The sequence below is a fragment of the Leopardus geoffroyi genome, chromosome C1 (assembly GCF_018350155.1).
Source record: "Leopardus geoffroyi isolate Oge1 chromosome C1, O.geoffroyi_Oge1_pat1.0, whole genome shotgun sequence".
Lineage (NCBI taxonomy): Eukaryota > Metazoa > Chordata > Mammalia > Carnivora > Felidae > Leopardus > Leopardus geoffroyi.
In genome coordinates this window covers 33,164,057-33,179,935 of record NC_059328.1, presented here as the reverse complement: position 1 = coordinate 33,179,935, position 15,879 = coordinate 33,164,057, and the positions used below count along the sequence as shown (strand labels likewise).

Here is a 15,879-nt window from a genome sequence, read left to right as displayed (position 1 = left end):
TTATTCTCTTTTTTCTTTTTTTAAGTTTATTTATTTATTTCGAGAAAGACAGGGACAGTGTGGGCAGGGGAGGGGCAGAGAGAGAGAATCCTAAGCAGGCTCTGTGCTGCCAGCACAAAGCCTGAAGTCAGGGGCTTGGACTCAGGAAACCATGAGATCATGACCTAAGCCAAAACCAAGAGTTGGATGCTTAACTGAGTGAGCCACCCAGGCACCCCTAATTTCTTCTGGTTTGAGCAGGCAGTTGGCATTGTGCACTCAGGTGAGGAGGCCTTGGAAGAGGAGAGGGTTTGTGAAGAAAGAAGACTTATGTGGATCCTGAGAAGCTTAACAGAAGACCATGGGGGAGGGGAAGGGGAAAAAAAGTTAGAGAGGGAGGGAGGCAAACTATAAGAGACTCTTAAAAACTGAGAATAAACTGAGGGTTGATGGGGGGTGGGAGGGAGGGGAGGGTGGGTGATGGGTATTGAGGAGGGCACCTGTTGGGAGGAGCACTGGGTGTTGTATGGAAACCAATTTGACAATAAATTTTATATTAAAAAAAAAGAAGAACATGCACTGAGACTAGGGCGGGGCAAGATTGAGAAACAGGTGAGACATTTGAAGATAGATGGAAAGGTACAACTGGGCATGCATTCTGACATTAAGAAGAGCAGCCTACGGGCGCCTGAGTGGCTCAGTCGGTTAAGCATCCGAATTCGGTTCAGGTCACGATCTCATCGTTCGTGAGTTTGAGCCCCAGATAAATTTGAGAGTATCGTGTAGATGGTAATTAATACCGCGGAAAAGGAGGAGACCACCTACGGAAAAGAGAGAGACGAGAAAAAAGGAAATGCCCCCAAACCGAAGATAGGAGAGGCTGACATAATTTCAGATTTCTTCAGACTGTTCAGACAGAGAATTCCCGTGTACCTTTCATCTAGATTCCCCAAACATTTCATACCACATTTACTTTATTATTTTTTCTCTGTACATATTCACTGTTTTCCAAACCATTGGGAAGCAAGTTGCAGACATGATGCCCCTTTACCTCCCCAACATTTACTGTGTTATTTTCTAAAAACAAGGACACGCTCTTACATACGTACGCTCATCAGCGCAATGATCACAATCAGGAAATTAACATTGATATGATACGATCAGACAATAAAACCCAGACCTTATTCAGATTTCAGCAATTGTCTTAATGTTCTTTGTAGCAAAAGAAAATCCCTGAGCAGGCAGTACATCGGTTGCCCTGTGTCTTTAGTCAGATGTACTGCCTGCTCAGGGCTGATCTGCCCCTTTTTTTAAAGTTTATTTATTTATTTATTTTTGAGGGAGAGGGAGAGAGAGAGAGAAAAAAGCGGGAGTGGGGGGGGGGGCAGAGAGAGAGAGGGAAAGAGACAGAATCCCAAGCAGGTTTCTACACTGTTAGCTCAGAGCCCGACATGGGGCTCCAACCTACAAACTGTGGGATCCTGACCTGAGCTGAAGTTGGATGCTTAACCGACTGAGCTACCCAGGCGCCCCGCAGCCAAAATTTTCTAACAAATGAAGAAGCCAAGGATCTTTGGGAGATCTGAAGAGTTGTGATTCCGTGAGGGTACAATAGATCTGAGGTTGGGGAAAGAGGTCATCCTTGGGAGAAGCCCCTTCCCTGATTTAGGCAATTCCTGCAGTGAAAGACACAGCCGCAGGAGAAGCAGTGGGCACCAGTGTGACAGCCAGGTGGGTGCCAGCAGCGTGGAGGCTGGGGAAGTCTCAGAGGAAGACCATGGGACCCTGGAAAATAGAAGGGGAGCTTCATAGGCTTATTCCTTGAGGAGAAGAAATCCCAAGATCCCGCAACTTGGGAGGGTGTCTGTAGGCAGCTGGTGCCCCTCCAGTGGTGTCTCCCCTGGTGCCACTGTTTCTGCCAGAGCCATAATCAGGATGGTGGGAAAACGACCACCACCCTTTCCAGTGTACCTCCTGCCCCATCAAATGCCCTGGTCTACGGTGCAGCTAAAGGTAGTTCTTCTTGAGACAACCTGGGGAGTGAGATAGAATGGGAGGTGGGTGGGGCACCTGGGTGGCTCGGTTGAGTGTCCGACTTCGGCTCAGGTTATCATCTCATGGTTCATGAGTTCGAGCCCCACATTGGGCTCGCCGCTGTCAGTGCAGAGCCCGCTTTGGATCCTCTGTCCCCCTCTCTGCTCCTACCCACCCCCCTCAAAAATAAATAAATATAAAGAATGGGAAGTGGGTGTTATCAAGGAATTATTGTTCATTTTTTTGGTAGATGTGGTCAAGGCATAAGGAAATGCCCTCTTTCAAAAAAGAGATACATGCTGAAGAATGCAGAGGAGAAAAGATGTAGTGTGTGGGATTTGTATTAAATGCTTAAGGAAAAGAAATGAGTAGATGCAGTAAAAATAGAAAATTTTGATAATTTAAAATCTGGGTGGTTTCCTAAACTCTTTGCTTTTGTGTCCTTCAAAGATGTTCATATAAAATAAAAAGAAACATGGTCACATTCCCCAGTCTGTGGTTCGAAGCACATATGAGTGGTATGACAGTAGCGATGCCCAAATTATCCCTGGCTGCAACAATGGAGCCACTCTCTTGCCTCAGGCTGGGCTCCCTCCCCCTCGCAAACTGAGGAACAGCCTAAGTTCAGGAGCCTCAGGCCTGGTGCTGACCATGGTGAGTTCAAGGTCAGATCGCAGTTTTCTGCCAGGAAGCCCTGCGAAGCGTTATGCGGACACAGGTCCCCCCGGCTCAGCCTGACCCGGGAGCATTCTTCAGATGGGTACACAGATCCTTTCAGTCCCCCCGTGACCCTGACTGCACCACGCGGCCATCCGTCGTTAATGGCTTTCGGCCCTTTCTTGCTGTTTGAGTCTTAGTTCAAATGTCAGCCCAGGAGAACGCACGGAGCAGGCCCATGACAAGCTCCCACCATCTGCATTAGTATTTTCCTCCATCATTTTGACGGTTGAGAGTTGGCAGTGTTACAACTCAGATGACACTCGGCACTTGAAAGGAAAATTACGGTTTTTCAGAATGCAGCTGGTGTGCCAGTGAATGGGATGAAGTTTTTGTGATGCTTTTTCCCTCCTTTTATGATATGAAGATAATAAAATGTAGATTCAGCATGTGGTTCTCACTGAAAAAGGCACAGGGTTTGGAGAACAAAGGCAGACAAGGCATTTTGTCCCACAGTACTAATTTTAATAAAAAGCAAAGACAGCAAAACAATCATTTAGGAATGATTTCTTCCCTGTCGGAGAAGTTAACATTGTTATTGCTGTAGAAACCACTTGGAAATGAGCTCCTTTGGTGCCTAGTTAAGGTACGTCCCTTATAGCACATTTTCCAGTTTGCCAATTAGGGTGAAGGAACCGAACGCACTTTCCTGGAGGGAACTGAAGCACAGCCCACAGTGAGACAGAACCTACACATGACTCCGTTCAGTTTAGGAGCAAATTAAACACCTTGCTCACGCGTGACAAACAGAGGCAAGACAAAACAGGCGGAGAAGCAGTGTTTTCGAATGTTTTCCTTTGCCAGCTCTGCACAGTAGACCAGCACACTCGCTTCTGAGAAATACATCACACAGGCCACCTCCCTGGGGTCAGGCGTGCCAATGCTTACGTGGCTCAGTTTCTTTCTCCGTCACCCCGTGACAGTGGCGTACTGACAAATGTTGAACAACCAGCCCTCCGGGGGGGGGGGGGGGGAACAACTGGATACGCATCTCTGTGGCGGACATATCCTACCACGGCTGATTTCAAGTGGCCACCGTGATGTCCCTGAATGGGGGGCGTTTGAAGAGACGCGCAAGCAGCTCGCCATTCGTTACATGGCATTTCCACCGCACAGATATAACGGACAGCGTAACCTCAAGAGCATCGAGAATAGCAAAATGTAGTAAAATAATCAGGAGGTGATGAGTTTTGAGTACTTATCACCTATGTTTTTAATATACTTTAATTGTAGGTTTATAGAATTTAATGTTTAATGATGGCCGTGTTTAAAAACCAGCTCTCCAAATTCCTCTCACGGGCCACTACGGGCTGGCTCCAGCACACCGCTGGCACTCTGGGGGACTTCCGGGTGGGACTGAAAGGAACCAGCGACCTGCCCGATCCTGTCTTCACAGAGACCTTTGTTAGTTCAGCAGAGGGCTCGAGAGCCCCAGCTCCCCTTTCAGGAGACGAGCGTTCCTTGTAGACAGGAGAGTATGGGAGTCTCATTCAGGACAGGCCCAGGCCAGCGGGACTTTAGCCACTGTATCGGCTGCTTCCCCATCTGATCTCAGGGCTGTCATCCCTGCCAAGTCCAGATGGTGCCGTTGGGTTATCGGAGTGCCCTGCGCCACCCTGGCCTTCTGCACTCCCCTCACCCTCTGTTTGACAGATTTCATTCAAGTCCCTGGCACCTCCTCCTTCCATCTGATGCAAGGCCAGCAAACCTAATACAGGAAAAGCCAAAGTAACCAGGTACTAAATCATCCAAGGTCAGGCTGCTCAGCAGCTTTCCAGCCTCCCAGTTGTCCGAGGCAGCCTTTCCTTCAAATACAAGCCTAAGCCAAATACACCACCTACATCTTACACTATAGCATCATCTCAAGCATGGAGGGGGCCTTCCAATTATTAAGCCTAAGCCACGGCATGCTTGAGCAGCCGCCAGTCCTCCTCGCCCTCCCAGCTGGAAAGCTGCTGTCTGCCAGCTTTTATCTCCTGGCACAGAGCCATGGTCACCGGCAGGAGCTGTTTGTGACTGCTGACGGTGGAGGAAGCAAGAGGAAAGGAAGCTGCTGAAGGCTAGGCATGTGGTCAAGTGCTCCACACTCAAGATTGTGTTTATTTATCACATTTATAGGTAGAGAAACAAAGGTTTGGCAAGATTAAGTGACTTTCCCGAGGTCTCCCAAGCTAGAAGTTATCGAGTCAGGGTTTGAACTGGGGATGTCTAACTCAAACTGGCGCCCATGCTGCCTTCCATAAAGCGTGACGATCCTGACAGCCAGTCGTGATGATGCCTGGCTAGCAGAGTGGGAAATATCACCTTGGGAGATGACACTCGAGTTTCTCTTGAGGAGGGAGCCATCTTTGTTTAGGAAAATACCTTTAATAAGCCACTGGTGGGGCACCTGCGTGGCTCCGTCAGTTAAGTGGCTGGCTCCTGGTTTCAGCTCAGGTCATGATATCACGGTTCATGAGTTCGAGCCCTGCATCGGGCTCTGTGCTGACAGCATGGAGACTGCTTTGGATTCTCTCTCCCTCTCTCTCTGCCCTTCCCCTGCTCGAACTCTTTCTCTCTCGCAAAATAAATGAATAAACATTAAAAAAAATTGTTTTTAAATAAGCCACCTGTTAGAGAAGGGGAAATCTTAAAGGTAATGGCATTGGCAGGAATCAAATTAAGGAAAAGACTGGCTATGCTGCTGTACAAGAGAATGTAAATGAATTGGGTCTGTCCCAAGAAGGGAGACAGGTACTTGTGGGGTGGAAGGTTACGGGTTCCTCTGTAGCATATCAAAAGAACATTTAATGAATGGGAGTGCCCTGTCTGCGATGCTGCAATGTCCTTTCCTCTCACATCTTTGAAAGATACATAAGCACACACGTGCTCATACACGCGCATGCGCATGCACGCGTGCATACACACACACACACACACACACACACACACACACTGGCTCATTTGAATTTTGTTGTGTGAAAATGGGGGACAGAACCGAGCTTCGTGTCAGCTGATGCACTGCAGGGATGAGACTCCATCGTTGCTTAAAATGAGGTAGCAGAAGTCTGGAGTCAGCTGTGGCTGCCACAATGTAAGCGCCTTAGAAATCGCAGACATCTGAAGGCCCAGTTATCGGGCTTGTCTGGATCTCGAGGGGTAGGTGGTCCTCAGCTGACATGAGGGCTACAACAGGGAGGGATCCGGCCCAGTGGCTGGCTGCAGGTGGGTGCGCCATGGAGCTGAAGCACCAAGTGGGAGCGAACTTTTGACTTTGTGGCTGGCTGTAGCTGGAGCGTGTGCGTCCATGAGGATGCCCCTGCAGGGGTGCCTGATGGGAGAAATATGGGCCCTTCAAGCCCTTGGCTTCCACGGAGGCCCATAAAAGCCTCTACAAATCCAAGAAGTTCCGCAGTGGGGAAACATCAGCCAAACTGGGGCCGAGGGAGCCTTCGGCCAGCTCAGCCGGGACCTTCCCTTTCTCTCACAGATGGTGTGGGGCGGGGCTAAATGGTCTTAGCCGGTCTAAAGGCTTGGGCCTTAGGCCAGCTTGCACCATGGAAATCTCATATACACCTCTGGGGCTCTCATTTACAAGCCATCCAAGAGCCGAACGCTTCAGAGCTGGCACATCAACACCACGTTAATCCCGAGCAGAGGTTCAGCAGGAAAAAGGGCAGAGGGTGAGCCCAGGACGGGAGCAAGGGCTAGGCGCCAGGGAAGAACAGAGCCACCTCTGGCAGCATGCTAAACCAGAATGGGGAATCGGACGGCCCGGGTCCCAGCCCTGTGGCTGACTCGCTAAATGATCTCAGCCTCTGGGATTCAGATCCTCCATCTATAAAATGGGGAACTGAACTGGTGTCCAAAGCGCTGTTGTTCCTGTGTTCTCAAATCTGGCTTCATGGGTGACTTTCCCAGTATTGCCTCAAAGCCACACTGAACCCGAAATGGCACAGTGAGACTACCAGACAGGGTTGGGATGCCGGCACAAGGGCCCAGAAAAGTGCCACACGTGGGCACAGGAACCACACCAGAAAGAAACGGAAGAGCTTGAAGGAAAAACATTTTCATTTGGAAGGGAGGGCTGCAGCGTCTGACTGTAGGCTTGGAATGGAAGCATAATATAGTTTTAAGAAAGTATTCAAACAACAGATTCCTGAGATGGGGGTTCTCCAGGTAGAAACATTTTAAAGTCATGATCTTGAGTCTCAGAGGCAAAAATAGGACCAGGCTTGCTGCTGGGCTGCAGCAACAGATGGAACAACACTAACTTCAGGGACAGGGACAAAGATGACCGTTGTCAGGACTCTTCCCCAAACATCTGCATAGACTTACAGCAAATAGTAGCCTCACCTCCAGGTGCAAAGGAAAGTATTAAGCTGAAGTGCCCTGTTTTACTGCCTTTGGATTCGGTCTGACATGGCTCCTTAGACCCACCTCAGAGAGCTGTGGCTCTAAGCTTGCCTGCACGTGGCATTCTGGTCATTAACTTCCAGAAGGGCCAGCTGTTACTAGGGGGATCCTGGAACCCCCAGTGAGCTGCTTCAATCTCCACTGGATTTGCATCATCTTAGACCAACATTCATCAGGACATAAAGCGCTAGGGGATGTCTCTCCCACTTCCTCAGGGTTCATGAGAATCTGTGCATCTCATTTTCTTTCTCCAGAAGAGTTTCAAAGACCCCTACTTCTAAAGAATACGTGTGCATGATTCTTTCCTTAAAACAATCCACAGAAGAGCCACTTCTTCCTCTTTCCCCCTGGAATTCCAAATGATCCAATTTCTTATTTCTTCCCCTGAAATGTCACAAAAGTATCCAAGACCTTTCTCCTTCCCTTTCCTCCTTGCCCCACCCCCAACTGTCACAGAATCCCCTCTGAGCTGGGTGCAGGGAGTCTGCAACGGTGACAGTAAGAGCTTAGGATTTTATCGGATTTTAAAGACCTAAAAGGCCCAAACCCACGTTCTGGCAACCCCATGCCCCTCAGCAATCAGACAGATAGCATGAAGACATTTTTCCCAAGTGCAGGATCATATATATTCTGCGTGACTGAGCTATTGGCATTCAAGTTTCGACCAGTTTCAAGATAATGGGAAGACCGTGTACAGACACTGCAATTTATGTTACACAAGGAAGACCGTTAGTTGATATAGGAGAGTCAGGAGTTTCCGGTTATATACGATACATCCAGAAGGCTGTTTGAGTACACGGACAGCCTTCCTTCTTTCAGGCGGTGAAGCCTCTGAGAAGCTGCATCCTTTTCAGGTTCCCCTGACACTCTTTAATGTGCTGATGCCAAGAATTCGTGGCTTCTTTCTTTCTTAACTCCCTCAGGGGAGGGGTGAGGAGAAACTTATAAAACCAGATGTGGGAGGTATTCTTCTACCACCTCCCACATGATGCAAAGTCTCATTAATTAACTCGCGTCAACCTCAAAGCACCCCCAAGAGGTAAACAGAGTAGGCATCTCCCCTATCAGAATGGAAAAATGGAGGCAGACTCCACCTGACTGCACAAGGTTAGTGAGCTATTTAAGGGGAGAGCCAAAACCAGGATCTGGCTCTGAGCCCCACGTTCCTTCCAGCAGGTCTGGTCGGCAGGTGTAACAAGTGTGGCCCAGACACATGACTGAGGCTCACAGGGCCCACGGCCAGTAGGGGAAATCCTGGAGGGGAGCTATGAGTTGGGTGTGACCCAGCTTTCTCTGCTTCTAGGCTGGGCCAAAAAGCAATGGTGCCAATGACTATAGATGTCACTAGCAGCTGGAAGATGAGCCCCCTTTGACAAATCCGGAAACACCCTCTAGCTGCTCTGCTTAGCACAGGGCCCGCTAGTATCCTTTGAGATAAAGTGGGGAGATTGGGCTTACACTGAACAGTGGGAATGAGTGAATGCAGCTTCCAGAAGGTCATCACTCAGTTCAGATGTTTACGTAGAAAGCATTTGGACAATTCAACAAGAACAGACCTAGAACTGTCCTCCTAAACCCACCCTGAGTGGTAAAGATAAGGTAAATGTCGTAACCTGTATAAAGGTGAAGCGTTATCATTCATCAACCGTACAATTTACTAGAGTTACAACTGAGTGGCATGCACCCTACGTTGGACTGCATTTAGACTACAATGGTGTAGTGCATTATCTCCGTATCATGGAGCCAAACGTTTTTCAGTTGTCTAAGAACTACTTGGTGAGATGTGCTTTTAGCCACAATATTTTAAAAGCCAATTGCTACTTAGATGTGTTGTGAAAAAATGTGACAGTGTTGGCTTTATACACATTTTTACATTTACAGCAGAATAAGTCCAGGAATTTATACACCCAAATAGGTGTTGCTGCCTTCAAACTAGTCACCTTGGGAAGATGGATGTTTAGTCCAGTGAAGCTGACCTTAAGTCAGACTATTTCTAGAGCCTTCCTTGGAAACTGTCCACTTGTGAGCTTCCTCAGTGTTGGTAGGTCTTTGTCCTTTATGGGTAGATTTATGTTTTGAGGAATGATTTTTTTTTTTAAGAGCCAAAGAGCATTAGAAGATAAGTCTGATAAATAAAATGGGTGATGGAGCTTGGGACTACCTCTCGGGAGGGGTGGTGTGAAAAACGAGGTCTCACTGTAAGGCTGGGAGGCCTCTTACCTTGCATGGCTTCAGAGATCATTCCAAAGAGGAAGTCTATGTGTTCTTGGCATATGTCACATCACAGCTCCAGAGTATGATCTCTCGAGGAAATAATAGGTTATGGTAACTCTTGAGGGCTTACGTTTTAGTGTATTTGGTTAAAGAGGGAGCCTTGCTCATTCTCATCATACTTCATATGAGCAGAAATGGAAAACTCTATCTCCATGATTTCTCCCAAGGGAAGGATCATCATCTACTGCTTAAAGAGTTAAAGTGAAAAGCACTTGGTGTCACGTCTACATTATCCAACACCGTCCTCCCCCAAAATGTGCAATGGGCAATTCCTAATACCTGAGTCTCCCCAGTGTGGAAAAGTGGGTAAGGACAGGTCTCTGAAACCTGGATAGGACTAGAAGGTCAAGGGGATTAGAGTGTGTTTCCAATGGCTCAATCTACCCAACAGGCCCACAACACCAACACATACAAGAAAACCTCCTACAGCTAAGCGGTACACAAAGTTTTAGGAGAGAAGAGGGAAAATGATTATCTTCCAGTAGCTTCTATGATAAAAACCCACCAGCTTCTGGATGACAAACGAACAGAGTCCATTGACAAGAAAGTTCATGGTGTTCAATTCTAGTGCACGCATAAGAAATAAAGTGTGTGGCCACTAGCTCGTTGAAGTGCATTTCCAGCTGAGGCCAAAGGCAGCAAAGGTGCAAGAGGCTGCTGGGGCTGGCATTAGTTGAAGCAGGGTCTATAAATTCGGAGCGGCAAAGCAATTTGTAGAAAGCCCCAGTTACGCAGCAGGATATCTGCCAACCAGTGAAGTCAAAGAACGTTCAATCTCGAACTTTCTACAAAGTGCTTCACTGCTAATGAGGAAGCTCCCTAAAACACCATATCCTGAGTGTCAGAGAAATATGGCCAAGATGGTGATTGACGGGGAGCAGAGATCGATCCTCTCATAGTGTTTGGACTGTGTATTCTCCACACATCACACACACACTTAACGAAGAGCACATAACCGCAGTCACATTCGGTCTCTTCTGCACCCGCCTCCGTCCAGTGGGGCTTCTGAGTACAGTATTTCCAGGGGCCGTTCTGAGTTAATGGGCTCTGCTGATCACAGCCAGAAGCAGCAGGACAGAGTCAGCGCCTTAAAAGTCAGCCGTATATCCAAGTGCTCGCAGCAGACATCAGTCTCAAGTTGATCAGTCGGGATGTTGCTTGTGGTGAGTGTCTTTAGGTTAGTCTTTGTAAAAACCACAAAGCTAAGCCGTTTGCTTAAATCATCATTAGAAAGAATGCTGAGTGCCCAGATGGGATTTCTAGTTTCTGTGCAAATGAAATCACATTAGTCCAGATTTTATTCACTCAAAACTATAGGGAAGCAGTAGGATTTGGTTTAAATGCTGCCCAAAAAGCAGGAATTCACTTAAGTTTTAATTCTGAAGCAATCCTGTTGTTAATGTTGTAGCCAGGTTCAGGCAGCATGGGGGGCGGGGCCCCGGCTGTGCTCACTGAGGAATCCCGGATCTCTCCCAGTTCAGGCTCACTCTCACTAGAGGTAGACCCATTGTTGATGGCGTAGACGCTGTCTGCAACTCCCTGAGCTGAAGTGCAGCCATCTGGCTCTTTCTTCTCCCTGGGACTGGACAGTCCCGGGAGGACAGCCATCTTGCCAGTCTGCCTATTGGGCAGCAAGGACATGGTGTAGTCCGCGATGATGCCACCCACATCTAAATTGCATGCCTGGTCGAAGGCTAAGAAGCCGACGTTGGCGTTTGCCTCACACACCACAAAGGAGCCATCGTCCATGATGAGGAGATCAATGCCACAGAAGTCCATGCCCAGGATGTTGGACACCTGAATAGCCAACTGCTTGCCTTGTTCTGTCAGCGGGCACATGACACCCACACCGCCTGTGGGGAAAGCACAGTGACATAATGGTGACATCAGACACTGAAGACACAATAACCCTTCAAAGAAGAGATGGGGAATGCCAAGGAGGGGCAGTGAGCCGGGCATTGTCATTACTCACAGAAGGTCTGTTCGGAAATCAGGACACCCTTTGGGAAAACAACAGGGTCATGTCTTATCTAAGAGTTTTTAAAATGTTTATTTCCTCAGACCCACTCATCCTACCACTAAGGAAATAATCTTACCTAATGGAAAAAAGCTTTTTGCACAAAATGGATGGTAGAGTTATTTAAAATCCTGGAAAACTGAAATACTTGTACATAGTAGGCACTCACTAAATATTTGTTGATAAATAAATGAAAAGCTACAAATATCTCCTAATGGAGGAAAGCAGCATATTTTAGAATCATTAATAATAATGCTTGTAGAGAGCTTGTGATCCTTTGGAAAAACACGTGAAAGGACTGAAGACTGTGCAGTATGACCACAAGTGTGCAAAGAGATATTGTTGGTTGGGGCCACCTGGGTGGCTCAGTCAGCTAAGTATCTGACTCTTGGTTTCAGTTCAGGTCGTGACCTCAAGGTCAGTTGTAAGAATGAACCCTATGTCGGGCTCCGTGCTCACGGCACAGAGCCTGCTTGGGATTCTTTCTCTCTCTCCCTCCCTCCCCTGTGCATGCGTGCTCTCTCTCTCTCTCTCTCTCTCTCTCCAAATAAATAAAATAGATGTTGTCGGAAATAATGATAAGAAAATGTTAACAATGGCTGTCTCTAGGGAGTGGGATTAATGATAGACATCTTTTTTCATTTGACTTTGCCATATTTACAAATTTTCTACATCGAGAATGTGTTCCTTTCGTATAGAAAAAGCAAAATTAACATTATGTCTTAGGAAGAGGGAGACGGAAAGGCTTATGAGACAAAATCCTATACCAAAGACACATAGAGTCTGACTGCCCTTACGTACCACAAAGCTAAGACCTCAGGTTTAATAGTCTCCCTGGAAAGACTTAAGACTTGTGTTCTCAGGTCCAACAACTAACGTCTTTACCTTAACACTGTCCCTTCCCCACCTGTTAGGTTATAGAAGGAAAAGGCTATAAAAGAGTTTTAGACTAGCTCAGTAACATGGATAAATGACAAAACTGTGTGGTTCCTAGTTAAAGAAGGGATTTTGTAAGGTGATTAAAAAAGACAGCATCATACACGAGGCTCACTGTGGTGGTACCACACACGAAAATGAGATGGGACAGCATGCTGGGTACTTAGCACTGTGTCAGCCTGAGCCTAGCATCTGCCGCCCTCACAACATTTCACCACAGTGTCTTGCAATGATGTGCTTTCATGTCTTCTCCTTCATGGACCCGTAAGCTGTTCCAGAGCAGGGGCTCCCCAGCTGATCGCTATACTCACAGAGTCTGCTCGTGGTGGCTGCTCAACCAGTATTAATGAAGGACCGAATCTGTGTCTCGGCCTCTTTATCAATCACTAGCCTTGGTACACTCACCGGGCCATTTAAGAAATAACCATAGTCGTTGTTTGTTGTTGTTTCTTTCATATTACCAACACACACATTCATTCAATGAGGGTGACGAGAGCTTTCTTTGATGGGGACAAAAATTTACATCCCTCCTGGAACATCTCCATTCACCATAACAGAAAACAAGATTAACAACAGGTTCACGGAGGGTACCTGGGTGGCTCGGTCAGTTAAGCACCCGACTTGGGTTCAAGTCACGATGTCACAGTTGGTGAGTTTGAGCCCCGCATCAGGCTCTGTGCTGTCAGTGTGGAACCTGCTTCAGATCCTCTGTCCCCTTCTCTCTCTGTCCCTTCCCCGCTAGCACTTGCACATGCTCTCTCTCTCTCTCTCTCTCAAAAGTAAATAAAAACATTAAGAAAAAAACCCCACAAAAAACAATAGGTTCATGGGATGGAGTTATGAGTTTGACCCAAACGTAAACTGCAGCTAATAGTATCATACGTATAAGAAAAACACAATTTTCGGGGCGCCTGGGTGGCGCAGTCGGTTGAGCGTCCGACTTCAGCCAGGTCACGATCTCGCGGTCTGTGAGTTCGAGCCCTGCGTCGGGCTTTGGGCTGATGGCTCAGAGCCTGGAGCCTGTTTCCGATTCTGTGTCTCCCTCTCTCTCTGCCCCTCCCCGTTCATGCTCTGTCTCTCTCTGTCCCAAAAATAAATAAACGTTGAAAAAAAAAAAATTAAAAAAAAAAAAGAAAAACACAATTTTCAATTACAATGTAAAAGCAGAATCACTCTCCTCCTGTCATGCATTAGTGTAGACCTTCATTATTTCTTGCCTGAGCTACTGTAAAATCTTCTGAACTCATCTTCCTGCTTCCTGTCTTATGCCTTCGATCCCTCCCCTACCCAGGGTTTTTCTCAAACACGGATCCCCCTGTGACCCCTTACACTAAACCTGACTGAGTCCCAACACCTCCCAGATAGGGTTCAACCTCAGTGTCCTGATACCCCTGGCCTGACCTCTATCACAGCACTTACACCTGTCCGTTCTTCTCCTGGACTGCTCGCTGTGGCAAGGGCTTGTTTCTAACTCTTCTCTGTGATCCTGGCGCCTAGCAGAGCATTTGACAAGATAGGAGGGATCCATCCACATTTACTGAATGGGTGCAAACATCCTAATAAAAATCCCGGTGGCCTCCCGCGACTGACACACTGACTGTGAGCTTTTATACCTTACCGAGAGAGCAGTTGCTTTGCATCCGTCCGTCTGTGGAGCAGCGGAGCATAGAGCCTATCACCCGGCCCCCGACCACCACCACCCGGATGTCTTTGCCATGTGACTCCTTCACATACTTCTGGAACAGATAGGGCACATCATGGCGGATCAGATGGCAGATGTCTGAGAGGTGATGTTTATCTCTTGCAAGAAAAACAGCTTTTCCTTTAAGAAGAAAGACACAGAGCAAGAGTAGTTACAGAAGTCTCTGAGTCCTGTCCTTGCCCTCCCATCTCCCTGGCCCATACAGTTGTCAATTCTTCCCAAACTTGCCTTACCTTGGCCCCTTCTGTTTCCTGACCAGACTCGAGCTTCTTATCAAACGGCCACTGAACCTTATTCTCTCTTGGTTTTACTCAGGTCCCTCTCCCACAACAACTCTTTTTTCAAGATGAAACAATAATGTATTCCAGAGACACAGAGAAGAGGCCAACATAGAATGCTAAGGATCTAGTCAATTCAGTTCCAAAAGCAGTTAGCATCTCCAATCACCCCAGGATGCTGATTAGGCAGGGTCCATCTCTAACACCATTTATTTAGTCTCCAAAACTTACACTGGGCTCGAGGCACAAGGCAGGTGCCAATCCACGCTTACAGAACACAATTAACTGAACACACTTCAGAGGAATTCCAAGTCTAGGTGGAGAGAGACCCGCAAAAGGTAACTACAATACAGCATGATATAGCATTAAAAGAGGTCTATGCAAAATGCCATGGGAGTTCAAAGAACAAGCCACTGACAGACTCCCTCCTCCCTTTAAACATAGGAAGTTTCTTACTTGGCTATACCTATTCAATCCTAGATGGAATGATCTATACTTCTGCTGTCTAGGGAAAGCATTCCTTCTTGACTCCCAATTCTTTATTTTCTGCTTGAATCACCACTGCTTTTACAATTATTCGGCACCTGCTTTCCATCTGCATACTAGCCAACAAATCTGAGCAAGAGATTCTGATGTCTGCAAATCTGACATGAGCATACCCAGTCTGAGCCTTCTTGTTAGCAAATATGGGAAAAGAAGACACGGTTTTCCTAGGAGGTGTGTAACCACCTTAAAAGGACTGGGACCCTTCTGAAATCTTAATAAAAAGAGTGATGGATCTCAGGCCCTAGTGGCTTAGGAGACTGAGAAGTAACCTCCAACACATGTCTCCATTACTGCACATTTGGCACCAGGAGATCTGGCAACTGACACTAGATGGCTGGGATTCAATTAGAGGCACTGGGGGTTCCCTGGACATTAGGTAGGATTTTCAGCAGAAACGGGGGCTAGCTACAGGGACTTGGTTCCTTGGTTGCTGGCAGGTTCCAGTATGGGGCTTAGCCTGCAGTTAGTTTTTAGGCACAGAGCAAAAAGGGGGAGGGGGTGGGAAAGAGGACTAAGATTAGTTAATCATCTACCATGTGCCAAACCCTTTGTTTTTTTTATTATTTCATTTACACTTCATACTAGCCCTATGAAGCCATTAGAACAGGATAATTATTTTTGTTTTACAGTAGAGGGAAATAAAGGTCTACAAGATTAGTAACTTTCTCAAGGGCACAGCCTGTAACATCCCACTGCCTTCTTCAGATTTATTCCCACATACTAAAGTTTAATAGCTGTTATAATTTGTTTACTCCCAACCCATTTCCCCTAAGATACTATATATTACACTAGCAGGGAACAACCTGAAAATTAAATTAAGAACACAATTCCATAGCATCAAAAGGAACAAAAAATTTAGAAATAAACTCAACCAGGGGCGCCTGGGTGGCTCAGTCGGTTAAGCGTCCGACTTCGGCTCAGGTCATGATCTCACGGTCCGTGAGTTCGAGCCCCGCGTCGGGCTCTGTGCTGACAGCTCAGAGCCTGAAGCCTGTTTCAGA

The 15,879-nt window shown here is 47.1% G+C and overlaps 1 protein-coding gene across 6 annotated transcripts in view; it reads right to left on the bottom strand.

The window, feature by feature from the left end:
- Window positions 1-6,762: 6,762 nt before the first annotated feature.
- The window catches only part of RIMKLA (ribosomal modification protein rimK like family member A), a 33,690-nt gene continuing 24,573 nt past the window's right edge, over window positions 6,763-15,879 (bottom strand). For all 6 annotated transcript variants that reach the window (XM_045476898.1, XM_045476899.1, XM_045476903.1 and 3 more), the window contains 2 exons: window positions 13,971-14,174; window positions 6,763-11,252 (listed from right to left, as the gene is read on the bottom strand). In XM_045476898.1, coding sequence (XP_045332854.1) covers window positions 10,762-11,252; window positions 13,971-14,174 — 695 coding nt within the window. In that variant the 3' untranslated portion in view covers window positions 6,763-10,761. The remainder of the gene's footprint in view (window positions 11,253-13,970; window positions 14,175-15,879) is intronic.